The sequence below is a fragment of a genome, unplaced genomic scaffold (assembly GCF_019419815.1).
Source record: "Pyrus x bretschneideri cultivar Hongxiangsu unplaced genomic scaffold, Pyrus_bretschneideri_v1 Contig4, whole genome shotgun sequence".
Taxonomy (NCBI): Eukaryota; Viridiplantae; Streptophyta; class Magnoliopsida; order Rosales; family Rosaceae; genus Pyrus; species Pyrus x bretschneideri.
In genome coordinates this window covers 6,017,320-6,033,743 of record NW_025999723.1, presented here as the reverse complement: position 1 = coordinate 6,033,743, position 16,424 = coordinate 6,017,320, and the positions used below count along the sequence as shown (strand labels likewise).

Genomic DNA, 16,424 nt, shown 5'->3' with positions numbered 1-16,424 from the left:
ATAATGTAAAAATTAGACGATTATCTCAATTTATTTAATATTTTGTTAAAAAGTTGGAAGAACAACAAAAAAGGAAGAAAAAAAAAAAATTAGAAAAGCAATTCAGTAAATTATCCCTTGAAGTTTCCTCATAACCTAACCGACTTAAGGCTCGTTTAGAAGTAATTGTGGAAGTGGCCATAACCACTTCCGCGGATGTGCTTCTCTCGAGAAGCGATTATGGCTCTATGATTCTTCACTTCCAAACGGACCCTTAACGCTTCAAAGCATGAATGCAAGTTCCCAGCTTCCGAGGCCAAGCTCTCCACAAGAAGCGATCTTTATCATCTGTTCCTCCCGAGTGCTATAGACTTCCAACATTAACACACTCGGGACTACGATGCTATACCTTCTTCGATACTCGATGCAAGGAAGGATGTTCTACCCCGAAAGCACGTCCAACGGATATTGTGGGCGAGCAAGAGCACCGTCGTATAACAGTAGGAGTGGAGCAGAAGAGACAGTCCAAGATGGGAACAGGTAAAAGGAAAAATGAACAAATAAAACCAGGTAAAAGCTGAAACATCGTAATGCTTGTAAATTTCACCCGAATCAAAGCCTTCGTTCATTAGCTGGAAATGATCATTCTGTACATATGCTCATAAACTCTACTTCCTATTGCACTTGCATTTCTACCTTTTCTTTAGTCCCCGCCCCCGGCCAAGAGAAGCAATTCTAGTCTACCTATATAACGAACACCGACTGATGGAGAGCAAATCATGACACTGAAACAACATGCATATTCCAAATCCACCAAAAAAAAAAAAAAAATTCAAAACAATAACAATCGTCACCAATGCTCAAAGCAATTGCCGGAGCTGCTGGTTTTCTTTCCGGAGAGACTTAACTTCCTTCATCAGCTCAGCTTGGTTTTCCAGCATTGTCCTCATCACATTTGACATTTCCATCTGCGTAATGATTCCAGAAAATGCATGAGGAACTAAACGAAAATGAAAACAACAAGAGAGAAGATTCATACCTCTTGCATATGAAATTGCCTTAAAATTTCTATATGAAGGTTCCTCATATCTTCGTGTATAGATTTCTGAAAAGAATCCAGAGTTTCTTCTAGAGTCCGTTGAAAAATCTGAAATGTAAAGGAGCTTCCCTGCTGTGCATCTTGTTGGGGCGCATTTTGGAGATGCAAGCTTCCTCCCTGTCACAATCATCATCGTCGAGTTAACTATAATAATCTAGTATGACAGAAAAGGGAAACATGATAAACATCTGTGGAGGCTTCTCCTAACAAATTTCATCACTGGTTTCCCATTCGAATAATAGCGTAAAATCAAGAGCAACCGCTTCAAATCGGACCCACTTGTTATATAATTCAAAAGGTGAAAGCATGTATATGAGCAAAATCATTAAAATAACAATTGATGCTCTAATGTTTTAATTTCCTTTTTTTTCTTCAGAAGGAGCATATTTAAATGGAAAGTCAGACCAAACCAAAGAAGACGACTTATCCAACAAATCTGTCACCCATACATTAATTGCTGGAAGAGCCCCTAATTCTGTGGCAGTTGATGCATCTGACTTTGACAAGAAGCTATTCAACAATTCTTCTCTTCCTTCGGCTCCTGTTTTCTTTGTTTTTGGTGAACTCACTGCTAGGGATGTTCGATCATTGAAGTTAGATGTAGTGCTTATCCTCTCTGCATAAGTAGAGAATCTCCGAGAAAAGGTCAAAGACATTGGTGCATCAAGGTTAGGCTGTCCCAAGAGGCCTTTGTTACCAGGGGACATAGGCATTGCACTCGAGGAAATATGTTCAGGATATCCAAACGAAGTCTCCTGAATGGAAGACAAACCTTTGGTGCGCAAACTTTGCAAGTTTTCTGTTAAAGACATATCGGGCAGTCCAGATAAAGTTGATCCTGATGTCTGAGCTGACATCCCAACGCGAGATAGAAAAGAGGTTGGCTGGCGAAACTTCTCAGAAAATCTCTCACCACCCCAAGCTTCTGGAGGGGTGATGGATGAGTTTTCACTCTTGGAAGATGGAGTAGGGGTTGATTCTAATAGTGCAAACGACGATTTTATGTCATCCTACACCAAGGAACAAACATGATCATTCAGAACAATTGAATACGCAATAAAGACATCAAGAAATTTAACACCCCCACCCCAACAAATAGCAAAATCACTTTACATAGCTTACAACTTACATACGAGCAACTACAATCTAGCATACATGGTTCCGTATTGATCTAACATTTCATTTGGTTTACCATTTACAGAACAATAAAGACTAAGGTGGTCCAGAAATCATAATGGTCAGAAAATTTGTTGGTCGAAAAAGAAAATGTGAAAAAGATTAAAATAGTTATACTTACAAAAACAGCATAAAGGATGAGAAATTCCAGGTTTGCATACAAGGTTGCTCTTTATAATTCAAAAGATGGAACATTTCACATTAAGCATTCATCCAAAAAAAAAATAAAGATATGGATAAGTGAGACCTGTTTAGATGTTGAACTGGTTTTCCAGTCAAAAATTGGATGATCAGTGGCCCCATCTTCTGCAAAAGAGAATCTCCCACCGGACGAAGGAAATAAAAGTGACGAAGGTTTCTTATCTGGAAACAAATTATCCTTCTTTGATTTGTCATCATCCCACAGCTTGTCAAGTGTAGGTGTGATTGGATGAACATCGACAAGAGGGGAGAACACCTCCATATCATCCTTGAAGTTATAAGTAGATCGAGGAGGATGCAACCTACGCAATGTTCTACCAGGCCACAAATGGTCTCGTTGTGGTGTATCCTCTGTCGTAGATACACAAAGTGTGCTTGATGTTAATCCATTGCCAGCTGCTGATGTCTCGGTAGATGAACTTGAATGGCCTGGATTTCGAGAACTAGATACCGCCATAGATGGAGGAAGACTTGATGAAGTCACAGAAGGAAGTTGGTCAGGCATAAGGATTGAATCTTCAACAGCATCTCCTAAAAGAGCAGTCTCAACAGTACAATTGCTTTCGTTTACAACGACAGGTTTTGACCTTTGCCAGCATAGACTTGTAACAGCCTGATGAATACTGAAAACGATTAGTACAAACAAAGTTAAACACCCAACCGTGTCATTCATGTAGACTGCTTGTTAAAAGCTAAACACCCCATTGTGTGTCCCCATGAGAACATCCTCGTGGTAAATCTACCTAACCAGGGATGATCAAAAGCTTGAGCCAGACCATAAGGAGGATATGTCTGACCATGTATAAGGTATCTTGATACTTAGTGATGGAAACGGCCCTATAGTGTTACATAATTTGGAATTTACAAAGGATAGGAAATTCAAAAATATTAGAGACAACACAAGTTTTTCCAAAATTCAAAGTTTCAAGGAACAGTGCAGAGAGAGAGAGAGAGAGAGAGAGAGAGAGAGAGAGAGAGAGAGAGCTACCTCTGAACTACTATAAGCACGAATACCAGTGAAAGGCTCTGGTTTACCACGGACATCGTAGAACACCACATCACCACTGCTTGTTCCAGCTGCCAATACCCAACCATCATCTCTAAATGCCAATGAAGAGAAAGGTGCTTTATAGGAAATACAATGTGAAGGTTGTCTCGACCCTGAGTCGTAAGTATACAACTTCTTATCAAGCCCAACGGTAGCTATCATCTATCAAGAGGAAAATATATTGAAAATCAGAAGGCTTAATTAATATCTATCTACATATTCTGACCCTAAAAAAATCTGCACAATTTAGTAGCACATGGTCAAATAGCCTTCTTGTCTTGTAAACATAATTAACTATAAAATGTAAAGTTACATGTACTTATGAGACCTTGTCATTAGATGGAGAGAAACTGATACCAGCAGCTGGTGCAGAATGCTGCTTCAGCCAAGAAACCTGCGTAAAAGAGTACGAAAAAGGGAAAAAAAAGAAGAAACAAACAAACCAATTCAATTACAAGTAAAACACAAACTAAGGGAAACAGGACTAAATGGGTAAGTGATAGAGTATTTTTCAACTTAACAACTCTGCCTAGATTAATAAGGTAAGTGATAAACAAGGAAGTTAGCAAAGGGATAATATTTGACCACTACCGCTATCAAGGGACAAGATCAATGCTCGCTTTGGATTTCGGGAGGTTGAAAGTTGTAAAAAATAAGGAAATGTAATTAATCTCTTTCAGATATGCCTGTTTTCCATCTATGAACTGGGAATAAAATTTAACATTGCCCAATGGGAATGCAAACACAATAGCCCAAGAAAACGCAGCACAGCGTCAATATTCGATTAAACATACTGCAAACCTTTGGGCTACGAGCGGTCGTGTCCCACAAATGTACAGACCCGTCATCACCTGCTGTCACAAGAAGGTGTCGACTAATCCGGGAATAATCAAGCACTCTTAGTACCTGGTCTTAAAAACCAGCAAACAACCAATTAGTTTGGAAACTTAGAACTCAAAGCCACAAAGACCAGCGTAATAATCAGCAGAAAGATGCAACGAGAAGACAACCTGTTGATTGGGGTCCTTGAGTTCAGTAGTCCTTGTACCAGATGCAAGGTTGTGAAGTATGAGGTTCCCATTAAGACTGATGGAAGCCAAGTGCTCATCTTTGCAATTGTACATTGCACCCGTAATTGTACTAGAGTGACCCCTCAACCATTTGATACACCGCTTCCTCTGCAAATCCCATATTCTTACAACCTGACCGGTTCCACCGGAACAAATGTATCTAGAAACCTTGTTACCGAAGCTGAGAGCCAATATATACTCCTGCATAAATAGTTCCACCAGCAGAATATCAACTACTAACCCAACACCTTCTCTCAAGCATTCATTCATTTCACATTACTGTCACACCAAATATACAAATACACTTCAACGATATAATTGTAACTGAATTACCTCAATGCCATCTCCGCTGTCGGTCCCGGCCACCGGAATGGTGCCTATGCTCTTCCCATTCTTATTCCACAACGATATCTTCTTATCATCTCCAGCACTAGCCACCACCATATCTGCAAAACACACCCCACATTGAATAAACTAAACCCACTATTTGGCAGCCAAGAAAATGCAGGAAAAAAGACCCAAAATGTTCTCATCTACAAAGATCAAATTTTGTTTCAATGCCTATAAACACAGACAGCAGAAAGCAAAACCCATCATCCAATTGAGAGGAGAGAGAGAGAGAGAGAGAGAGAGTGGTGACTGACTGGTGTGATTCCACTTGAGGGAATTGACATGGGAACCAGGAGAAGGAGTGTAGCTTAAAACCAAGGGATCGGCGGACTTGTCCGACACATCAAAGAGCTTCACGGTGTCGCCGCCGCTTGCTGCCAGCAACGTCATCGATGGATCCAACCCAGTATTCATTCCTCCCTCTTTCTTCCCAACTTCCCCGATTTGGTTTTTCTTTTTTCGAATCTACCAAACTCCAATTCCCGGAAAATTCAGTAATGAGTATTTCTGGGATTGCCTTTGAAATTGTGTAATGAAATTACGAAATGGAAGAGGTGGTTTTTTGAATTTTTATTTATTCGTTTGAATTTAAAAATGGTAAAATTAATGTAAAGGTTGAAAACTTTGAATTTGAACGAAAACAACAAAATAAAAGATGAAGTAAGTAGTAACATAATTGATATTTTAATGTAAAAATATAAAATTTCGTTAAAATAAATGGTATCCAAAATTTTTCATTAAAATTTCCTTAAAATTAGGTTTTGTTTTGTGGGATGGAAAAATAACCCTACTGAGAAATTTAAAAAAAGAGGGCGAAGATTTTAAATCTGTACGTCCCACGGCCCATAGGCCCACAACTTTAGCGCGTATTCCATTTTATTTTACAATTTCTCTCTTTTTTGATCAATATTAATTTTACATTTCTCCATTTTTGGGTGCATGGAAGCTTTTCGCTTTTTTTTTTTTTACATCTCAAATTTTCTGATATCAAAACCAAAATGAAAGTAGTTTTGCACATCCCTCCACTATTTGTTACTTAAATATGTATTGGAATTTTTCTGATTCACGATTTTTTTTGTGTGATTACTTATACATAATATCGATGCGGTAAAATAAAAATACAAACTAAAAAGTAACATAATTTTTAGTTTTTAGATTACAACTCGTAATCCGATACTTGAAAAATATGATTTAATTTAATTAGAAAAAAGAAACGGTACCTATTTCCAATCTGCGATAATCGATACTCTAGAATTCATTCTAAATAAAGAAACATGTCGCACAAGTAAAGCAGAATTGGCCACCAACGTTTCAAGTAGTAAGTTCTAAAACTACTAATATGTTTTCATTCAGGTGTAATAACCTTCGTAAGTAAGTAGGGGTTTACGATAAATGAAGTGAACAACTAGTGACGAACCACTATTATTCACCTCTTCGGGATGGGATAAGGCTAGTTGAATATTGCAATCTACCCCTGTGACCATGAACAAGCAAATTCATAGCTTAAAGAGTATCAAACCCATGACCTCTCATGGCCCCACTTTTTTTACTGAGCCACTTATGGTTACAACTAACTTAACTAAAACAATGTGAACTACCAGCAATTTTACGCTCAATGTAAAACTATCAACTAACATAAGTTCATCTTTCTTGGAGGATTTCGGCTGTTCGGGCCATTAATAAAAAGGGTCACTCTTTCTTATTCTTACTTGCAGTTGCAAATCACAGTCTGACACACGCAAAATTAATTTGACAATCACAATGGAAAACATTTAGGCAAACATGTCAAATTGCGGTCCGTTGGTCCTCCTTACATAAAAAGCGCCACATATAAATCAGTAAGTTTGGAAGAAAAAAAGTTCTTGATGTTTGGAAGAAAAAAAGTTCATGATGCCTTGACATATTAATAAGATGCCACACAGCCACTAATGACAATTGACCATCTCTCAACAAAAAAGTAAGCTTAAAGCGTCGTTAACAAACCGTTCAATCAATGAGTTATATTACCTAATAATCTATGAAAACTGGAGACTTCTTTGGGGGAGCGAAACGATGGGATTGCTGTTGGCCTCCATGGAAGGCACAGCATTCAGTTGACGGACCAAATTATATGTACACAAATGTTGCAGAATACGCATTACAGAGAAAGGTGAACGAGGAAATATCAAATTCTACTGCCTCAGGCGACTCCAGAGTTTCTCCCAAACCACCAACATCTATAGCTCCTCACCCCAGCTTACATACTTGGAGTCTACTAGAGGTGAATGAAAGTTTTCGAGGCTGGCCGACCTTCATTTTCCGCTAAGTTGCCCAAGAAAAAATGGGGGGAAAATGCCTGCAAGAGGAAAAATAAGTAAATAATGAGGGAAATGGGATAAAGTGAACACAAATTGATGTGTTGCGGTAGGCACAACTAGACTAGCACACTGTTCAGCACATGATAAACATTTCAGTGTCACAAAGTATATGCAAGCCACAAGCTTACTGCCGGAACTACAGGGTCTTTTTACGAGCGCACCATTCAGAATTGTTAAAAAGCACACGGGTATGAGATTAAGCTCATTAAGATGGGGCCAAAATGACTTGCATCAAAAAGCGCATCTTGAGATGCCTTATAAAAAAACCGGAAAAAACAACCAACTCATACCATGATATTATAAAACATATCTTCTTGTCTTTAAACCAATGATTGTTGAGTGCGTTTTTTTATTATCACCATGTGAAAAGTTCATTAAATTTTAAAAATCGAAAGGACATGAGTTGCAATATTACCGGTCCATATTATTGAGGGATTTGACTACAATACTTACATGTATTTATTACAATCACTATCTCGACAGTCAGACAGTAATTGTATCAAATACATATGTTCACATAAATTATATATCACCGCTAGATGGTGATTGTATTAAATACGTGCAAGTATTGTAGTCAGATCATTATTAAGGAAATTCGATCCTGACTTGCAAGACTCAGAGTATACTAATGACTTGTACCAGATTATGAGTCAACAAGCATGTAAGGTTATTCATAGTTTGACACTAGACAAACAATGATGAAGACATGATCCAATGATTTTGCAAAACAAAAAGTGCCTTAACAAATGATTTTGGTGTGCCACCAGAGAAATCCAAATCGTATTCATTGAAAGGCCAGTTATTTCCTTCCATTCTAAAAGAAATGCAGCAATGCATGTCAAATTATAAAATGTATCTCCTAAAGTTAAGAGAAAGGACCCTTACCTACATTATGGAAAAACATTAACTTCCAATGAAGTGGCATAAAAACTGCTGAAATATGTTAATTTCTAAAGTACAAATAAAACAACCCACCTTTTCAAAGTAGAAACTTATAAGTGCCTTTTCAACGTAAAAACTTACAAGTGCCTCTTCAATGTTTTCATTTTCAAATAAAAGTGGTCCAAAATGCTTGAAGACAACTAGCAAAAGGAAACATAACTGATTGAAGACCATATAGGAAATCAATGGAGCTTGAATTTATAATTAATAAACAAACTAACAGAGCTTGTGTACTACATAAGCCCTCCAAGGATGAGAAGATTAACATAAGAATAATAACAATCACATATAGGTGCACATGAACCTTCACACATCCAGAAAATTTGCAAAAGAATTACAGCAATAACATAGATGGCATATGGCATGGCACACGCACTCACACAGCTAGTGTAATAAGTAATAATATTCCCATATAGCTGCGCATTCAGTTGCACAAATACAAATAGAACTACAACAATAACGTAGACATGACGCGCACGCATGCACACACACACAAAGCTAGTGAATGCAACAATAATCGGCTGACCTGGTTCAAACTGGAGCAGTGGTAGTGCAATCGTCACACTTTTGTTGACATCATGAACTTAGCTTTTTTCTCAGCTGGCTTAAGAATCTGGAAAGAGCACATTAAGTTTTCATCTACACTCATCATCGCACCAGCATTGTCAAACTCACCACAGTAGTTGGGAGCTGAAAAAATTGTAACAAGTTGCCTGTCCGCAAAGAACTCATAACCATCTTCCACAACCTACAGAAAAAGACCTTGTTTCATTTCCAAGCCGAGTTAACTTGAGTAGAACAAAGGGGGAAGAAGGATAGTCACTAACCTGATGGGCACGACAAACAAGGTCCAAATCATGCTTCATTAAAAATTCTGCCACCTTATCAGGGCCGAATGTATATGAGACTCCTCTGTCATTCATTCCCCATCCCTTAACATCTCTACCAGGATCTGACCAGAGCAAATCGCAAAGCAATCCAGTATCAGGAACAGCAGTTGGACGAGGTAAGTTTCTGATCTGATCCAAGTTTGTCAAATCAGGGGAAAGACCACCGTGCATGCATAAAATTTTGTCATCTATAAGAGCTGCCACAGGAAGACAGTTAAAGCTGTCTGTGAAGGATTTCCATAGTCTCACGTTAAATCGCCTCTTGCACTCATCATAGAATCCATATATACGATTAATAGAAGCACATTCATGATTTCCTCTCAGCAGAAAGAAGTTCTCTGGATACTTAATTTTATAGGCAAGCAGGAGGCATATTGTTTCTAAACTCTGCTTGCCACGATCCACATAGTCGCCTAGGAACAGATAATTTGCAATAGGGGGAAAACCACCATATTCAAAGAGCCTTAAAAGGTCACTGTATTGCCCATGAATGTCACCTGTAAATAAAAAGGAAAACTCAGGTCAGAAACATAAAGCCTAGGACAAAGGGACGAGTACAATAGTGAACCACAAACCAATGAGCTGCAGTGAGCAAACTAGCCACTATATCTAGAGATATATACCTGGAAATTTTTAATATAAATAACTCCCAAAGCCTTGGACAGTCTACTCACTCACTAAACAGTCATAGTGCAATGCAGAATTTTTTATTCTTCAACCCTTACGCTGTCGTCATACAAGACATGACAAAAATTTCTGGTTCAGATTGCATGCACTGAATCACCTGTGTCAATGCTTTATCATGCTTACATGATAAACCCATGAATCCAGAGCCTATGAATGAAATTATTCAACTCTCTTCATACTTAATCATGCCCTCCTTACACCTCCCCACTAGATAGAGAATGGAAAAACATGTGTGACCCCCCATACCCCCATCCTAATTCCACCAAACTTTTTCAAACAAGTTATTCTCAATAATGTCCAAATTAATATAAATTACCTTATTTTCCCCAAATGAAAGTAGAAACCACCATTCCTTTCAATCTCAATGGCGTTCAATCAACTAAACTAACCCTATTTCCCCAAATGAAGGTAGAAAGCACCATTAGTTTCGATGAACACAATATACAACTATGCACATCAATGATTTCAGTATAAATGTACAAACGGTTATAAAGAGAAAACACACATGATAGTTCAACATTTCAAATTTTCAAGCTTTTACCTCTACACAACATGGGTTAACCAACTTACATAACACCATCAACAAGCCACAATCTTGTCACAACTACATTAAATACAGAAAAACTATCATATCATTGTACGACAAAAACGAGAACTTGTTTATCTGAACATCTATAAACAGAAAATAAAACGCACATTCACTGTATATATATTATTTCTAACGTAGCTTGCCACTGATATCTGTTAAGCTGAGCTGCTTCTGCAACATATTTTATGTTCAAATTAAAACTTTGACAATCGAAAGAAAAATACATATGGGTACCCTTAAACTATAATATCACCGCAGATAACATCAACCCCAATCTGCCACAATATTTCCACCAGTAATTTCATAGCAGACAAGTAATAAACGAAAACCCATCAGAAAAAATCAAACAAAAAACCCATCAAAATCACAAAAGGGGAAAAATAATAAGTCAATAGAATTTAGTGCCAGTTAAAATTCAGGATTAATAAACCCACATCAAAATGTATGTGGGTATGTAAAAACCCTACCGCAAATTTTGATTGGGGCCTCGAGCTCAAGCAAATTGGGCTGCTGAAGAAAGATTTCCCTGGAAGCGACACAGAGCTGTTTGATCTCCGACTCCGAGAGCTGAACCTGCTTCCCCGGCCTGGCCAGTCGGACCTCCGTGAGCCGCCTGATTATGTCGTCGAGCACGGCAGGGTCCATCGCTCCCTGCCCTTGCGATGCCATTCGATTGGGTTCTCAGATCCTCCCTCGAACGGCTCGGATTTCTCCTCGAAAGAAACCCTAGAAATCCCAACTGTGAAAAAGGGTTGGTCGAGCTGTTATGGAGGCTCTCTTGGAATTTTGGCTTTTGGGTTTGGTGGGTCTTTTTTTTAATTATTTTTATTTGTAAGGAGAATATATTTATATAGAAAATAAAAAGTGAAGTTTCTCGGGAAAAAAGAGGGGGAAAAAAATGGGAAGGGAAAGAGAAAAATGGGAATAAAAAATTAGGGTTTTTGATTGGGGAGAAGAAAGCGTCGAAAGATTGAGGATGCAGATGGCTACAACTCCAATGTGACAGAGGTTGGGGACGACGTCGTAGTCTTGTACCTCACACAGCTGTAAATAATTTAGAGTTTGTTTGAAAATGTTTTTAAACTCACTAAAAGTGTTAATAAAGAAAATATTTTGAATTTCAGAATTCATTTGTATTTTTACTAAGATTGGTTTCTAAAATATTTTCGTCAAAAACATTTTCAATCATTTTAAAAACATTTTAAAACAAACCTGATTAGAAAGAAAATAAGATTAAATTGTAAAGCCCGTCCAAAAGAGTAATTGGAATTTTTTTTTTTGAGGAACAGTGTAATTGGGTTGGTTGAGGACCTGATGTACTGAGATAAGGCCAAAACTGAAAAAACATTGTCGACACGTTTACATTTTTTGTTTGGTGAATTGTTGAAGAAAGATGTGTCCGCCCACTCGCTGGTGCTGGTGCGGATCATAAATGGAATGCCGATCTGCAGACGAAAAATGGAAAAGGGCCCTTACCAAATCCCATTATTTTCTTCATTCTTTTACCCTTTCTATTCATTCAGATTCAGGCAATAACAGGTCTGTAATGCCCTTAGATGTTATGGGCCGCATGTGCGCTGCACTGATGTATTCAACGAGTCTATAGCCTTGGCCGACAGGCCCGGATAATCTTTGAAATTTCATCGTGATGGGGATAGATCATTGCAATTGTTGGTCTTCAACAAGAAATTCCTAGTAAGCGCGAGTCATCAGCTCGTGTTGACTACATCCCTGCCCTTTGTACACACCATCCGTCGCTCCTACCGATTGAATGGTCCAGTGAAGTGTTCAGATCACGGCGGCGTGGGTGGTTCGCTGCCCACGACGTCGCGAGAAGTCCACTGAACCTTATCATTTAGAGGAAGGAGTAACAAGGGGGTTGGTGAGAATAGTTAATCACTTTGTGATGATTCATGATTGTGACCTTATTCTCAAATTTTAAACAAATACTGTTTAATTATCATTAAGAGGAACTATTAAGACTCATTAACCTTAATCCAACAACCAATGTAAATAACTTTAATAAAATAGGTCGAGTTTGATGTTTCGTGGTAATGATATGACGTTACGTATAGTGTTTTTTAGATTTTATTTTTAATGGCATGTAACACCAAGAGCGGGATCCACTTTTTGGGGAATATGAGTCGAAGCAATAACAAGAATATTTCTAGTGGAACATCTTTTACAATCCCTGGAAAGATAGTTCACTAATAGACCGAGGGATAAGTAAGAAACAGGGATTAAGTGGAACATAATTGATTGGGCGGTAGAGTCGTGGAAACACCTGTTTCTTCCATATTTTGGACCTTAGCTCCATGGAACAATATACTAACTACTGCTGAAAAATGGAAGAATTGAAATCTTAGATCAAAACATTATGTATGGATGGTATGAACTGCCTAAACAATAATTCTTGAACAGCGAACAACCAGAGCTATTTCCATGACTCCTCTTAACTGAGACAGAGATCCCATGCTTGAAGTAGGAATCAAATTGATTCCACCAAACTTAATATGTATGGTGGATCATGTCATATTTTAAAAGCATTCTTTCTTTTCAACTCATTTATATCTTCTAATCTTTTTTTTTTTCTGGCTCGGCTATCCCACTTAGCCGAGTAGTTCTTAAACTATCATATCTGTAAAAATTAGGTTTTTAAATTAATTTTTCAGTAAAATAAGTATCTAAATTCATAAAAATTACTAATTTCATTCCCAATATAATAATATTATATTGAAAGCTATTTTATCTAATTTTTCGTGAACTTAAGTCACTTGGCATATTTTAGAGGGTAATGTCATCATTTTCTTACCTATAAAACCTCAACATTGCATATAGATTGTAAATCTAGCGTCTTATTTGCCCTCAAAAGTTAAGTCCATATTCTATTTCTTCTTCTTCTTCAAAAAAAAAAAAAAAAAAAAGTCCTTAAACTATGCAAAACTACCAATTGACCTTCCAAATTGAATCACATGCAAGTTACGTGACTTAAATTGACGAAAAATTAAGTAAAGTAGTTTCGAATATAATATTAGGGATGTAATTGGAAGACTTTTATTAGTTTAATGACTGATTTTTTTCGAATAAATAGTTTAGGAATCTATTTTCACTCGGGTAGTAATATAGAGACTATATTGGCAGTTTCCTTTTTTTTTTTTTTTTTAATACAACGATATTGGAGAAAGAAGATTTGAAATAATTACACAATGAATTAGCTATAAATAAGTATCGAATTCATAATATATGCAAGTCAAACTTACAATTAACATATATATATATATATATATATGAAGCATTTAAGGGAAGGGATCTTTATTTTTCAGAAAAAATAGGGACATCCCCATCATCTTAACTGTTAGATTTGGTTTTAATGAAATCTTGTGGTTGAGATTCTGTGGCCTATGATTTAATCTCAGCCACAAAATTTCATTAAAGTCAAATCTAATGGTTAAGAGGGTGTTCCTATTTTTATTGAAAAATAAGAATCCCTTCCCTTAAAGGGTCTGTGTGTGTGTGTGTGTATCAGTAAATTGTAATCAGTAGAAGAAACTTCTTTTAACAATGACATTGTAACATTGGGGTTCATTTCTTTATGTATTCTAGTTGTTTGTTCATATATCTATTTTGGTTCTATTTAGTCAAATAACTAGTTTGTAAAGGCACCATTGATAACGACACATTGAATTGTTAACTTACTGATTCCAATTTAAAACAACTTCTAAAATTTATAATGACATTTCAAACTTATAGACTATACTTTGTTTTTCAATAAATTCATTTTGATTCTTGAGAGTTTTGTTCTTTAACACTATAAAATGCCCATACATTATGCGTGTGTAAAATTTTAAAGAGAGAGGGAAGTGGGGTGGATGATTTGATGACAAGTAGGTGAGCAAAGAAAAAAAAAAACAACAAAAAAAAATTTGTGCAAAATCTTCTTGATGTCCATACATTGTCATTGTGTGCGTGTAAAATTTTAAATTTTACGGAAGCAAATGAGGAGAGAAATGTTCTTTTATTGAATTAAAAAAAAAAATTCATTTTCGAGGGAGGAAAGGGTGGAATGATTTCATGGCTTATAGGTGAGGAAAGGGAAACAAAAAATTGTGCGAAATCATCTTAATGTTCATGATTTTTTTATTTTTTTTATAATACTTTCAATATGCAGTTGTGAATAGAGGATCCAATCGTTTTATCACCATCTTTTGGTTGATAAAAAGAGTTTTGTTAATAAATAACTAGAAAACTATACACATCTTGGGTGTGCTTCAAATAGGCTAGAATAAACATTTTTATTTAATTTTTAAAAAGACCTGCTATGTTTACTGTAACGACCCGTCCCCAAAAACTACGGTTTTTATAATTTTTAAAATGTGAAATTTCGAAAATGCCCTTCAAGGCAAATGCATTGACTTTTGTTGACCGCCTTGTTGAGTCACGTAAGATCCATTTTCTTGATGTATCCTCGTAGTACTCGTTGCTACAAACAAATGGGTGCAAACAGAACGTAATTTTGAGTTATAACGAAGGAGATATTAACGTTCAAAGTCGGGGGCATTTTAGTAAATTAGTTATTTTCTAGAAAGCTCCAGATTTTAGGGGCAAAATTTGGAAAGCCACGTGTGTGGCCCAGATTAATTTAAAGATAGATGGTCGGTATAGATGGAAAATAAAGGAGAGAAATGAGGGAGAGGTGAGGACGAATGGTGAGTGACCAATTAGAGAGGAGAGAAATAAGGGGAAAGAAGAGCAAGGGGATGCACCAGATCACCTTTGACCTCGTTACACCCAGCCAACTTGTGTGATCCAATTTTGACCCGGGTCTAATTCTAGTGGTTTTTTTCGATTTTCCAATAAAATGTAGTCAACCAACACCACCAATCAACATGGCATCATCCCAGCTTCCATTCCCACCTAAGTTTGATGGTTATTGGTCGTGATTTCACAGCGAATGCTCATGTCGACTTCGAGGGCACCTATAGCCGTGAATCTGCCATTCTTGCAATGATTCTGTTCAATTTTCACCACCAAACTACTTCCCTTGAGCTCAGGAACAATGCCCAACAATTGGTTGGAGCGTGGAATTCGATTTGAGGACGAATCAAGAAACACCCTTTATAGGGTTTCCGACGGGTTCATGGAGATTTGAGGCCTTTCCGGTTAAATTGGACTTGGCCACAGGTATGAAACTTGCTCTACTTATTGAGATCTTCATTATCGTGAAATTTGAGAATTTTTAGAAATAGTTGATTTTTAGGCGAGTTGGGGCGGCCGACAATCATATGCGATAGCGGGTGGGCTGAGACCCCACTTGACTTTCATAAGCTAAGTTTGATACTCCAATTGCTTAGGTGAAGTCCGATTAATGAAATTCCATTGTTTGGGTACAATTTCACTAAGGTTCGCCATTTGATCCTTATTTGAATCGACGATCCAACCGTTGGATCGTCACTAAACTTTAGTAGGTTATTATTCATAATAATTGAGGACAATAGAAACTAACAGATCGGGAATTCGACGTGCAGATCTTTCTGAATTGGGTTCGTAAGTTCGTAAAATAAAATGTTGACCGCCATTTGAATTTACAATTGGCAGAGATCCGACCGTTGGATCATAATGAAACTTTAGTATGATGTTTTAGAAGCATAATGTGGATCTTTGGAAGTTACGAATCAGAAATTTGTATGCAGATCTTCTGGATCGAGTTACGTAGGGTTGTGGACCCTACAGTCGATCTTTGACCGACGATTGACTTTTGGTCAATGGGTCTCAAATCATTTTAGAATGTCCTTGGAGATGTGTTTTATGTAAGTTACGTGTTCTATCGATAAGAATTTTGAGACGTGACTGAATATTTGTTCTAGATGATGATCGTTTGTGATGTCTCGATATTCGCGCTAGGGAGTTGTAGCGCCGACTTCAGGTGAGTGAGTCTTTTTCCTTTTTATAGAGAGTGTGTGTGTGTGTGTGTGTGTGTGTATTAACGGTTTCCAGAA

At 37.2% G+C, this 16,424-nt stretch overlaps 2 protein-coding genes across 3 annotated transcripts; both read right to left on the bottom strand.

Moving 5' to 3' along the window:
• Positions 1–550: 550 nt before the first annotated feature.
• On the bottom strand, positions 551–5,532 carry LOC103942851 (protein NEDD1). Of its 2 annotated transcripts, none has more exons than XR_007251261.1 (10): positions 5,218–5,532; positions 4,907–5,019; positions 4,514–4,774; positions 4,305–4,409; positions 3,832–3,897; positions 3,444–3,665; positions 2,502–3,068; positions 1,484–2,088; positions 1,019–1,195; positions 551–947 (listed from the first exon to the last, which is right to left on the bottom strand). XR_007251261.1 is itself a non-coding variant. In XM_009353054.3 (10 exons), exons 1-10 carry the CDS (start codon positions 5,375–5,377, stop codon positions 840–842), a joined length of 2,340 nt encoding a protein of 779 aa, XP_009351329.2. In that variant the 5' UTR covers positions 5,378–5,530; the 3' UTR covers positions 551–839. The 2 variants fall into 2 exon arrangements, 1 of the variants encoding a protein (XP_009351329.2); XM_009353054.3 differs by having other exon boundaries at positions 1,528–2,088; positions 5,218–5,530.
• A 1,299-nt stretch (positions 5,533–6,831) lies between these two features.
• Positions 6,832–11,112, bottom strand: LOC103942861 (serine/threonine-protein phosphatase PP1 isozyme 4). The gene is made up of 4 exons (XM_009353061.3): positions 10,896–11,112; positions 9,090–9,649; positions 8,789–9,010; positions 6,832–7,298 (listed from the first exon to the last, which is right to left on the bottom strand). The coding sequence occupies exons 1-3, from the start codon at positions 11,095–11,097 to the stop codon at positions 8,822–8,824; spliced, it is 951 nt and encodes a 316-aa protein (XP_009351336.1). The 5' UTR covers positions 11,098–11,112; the 3' UTR covers positions 6,832–7,298; positions 8,789–8,821.
• Positions 11,113–16,424: the final 5,312 nt, after the last annotated feature.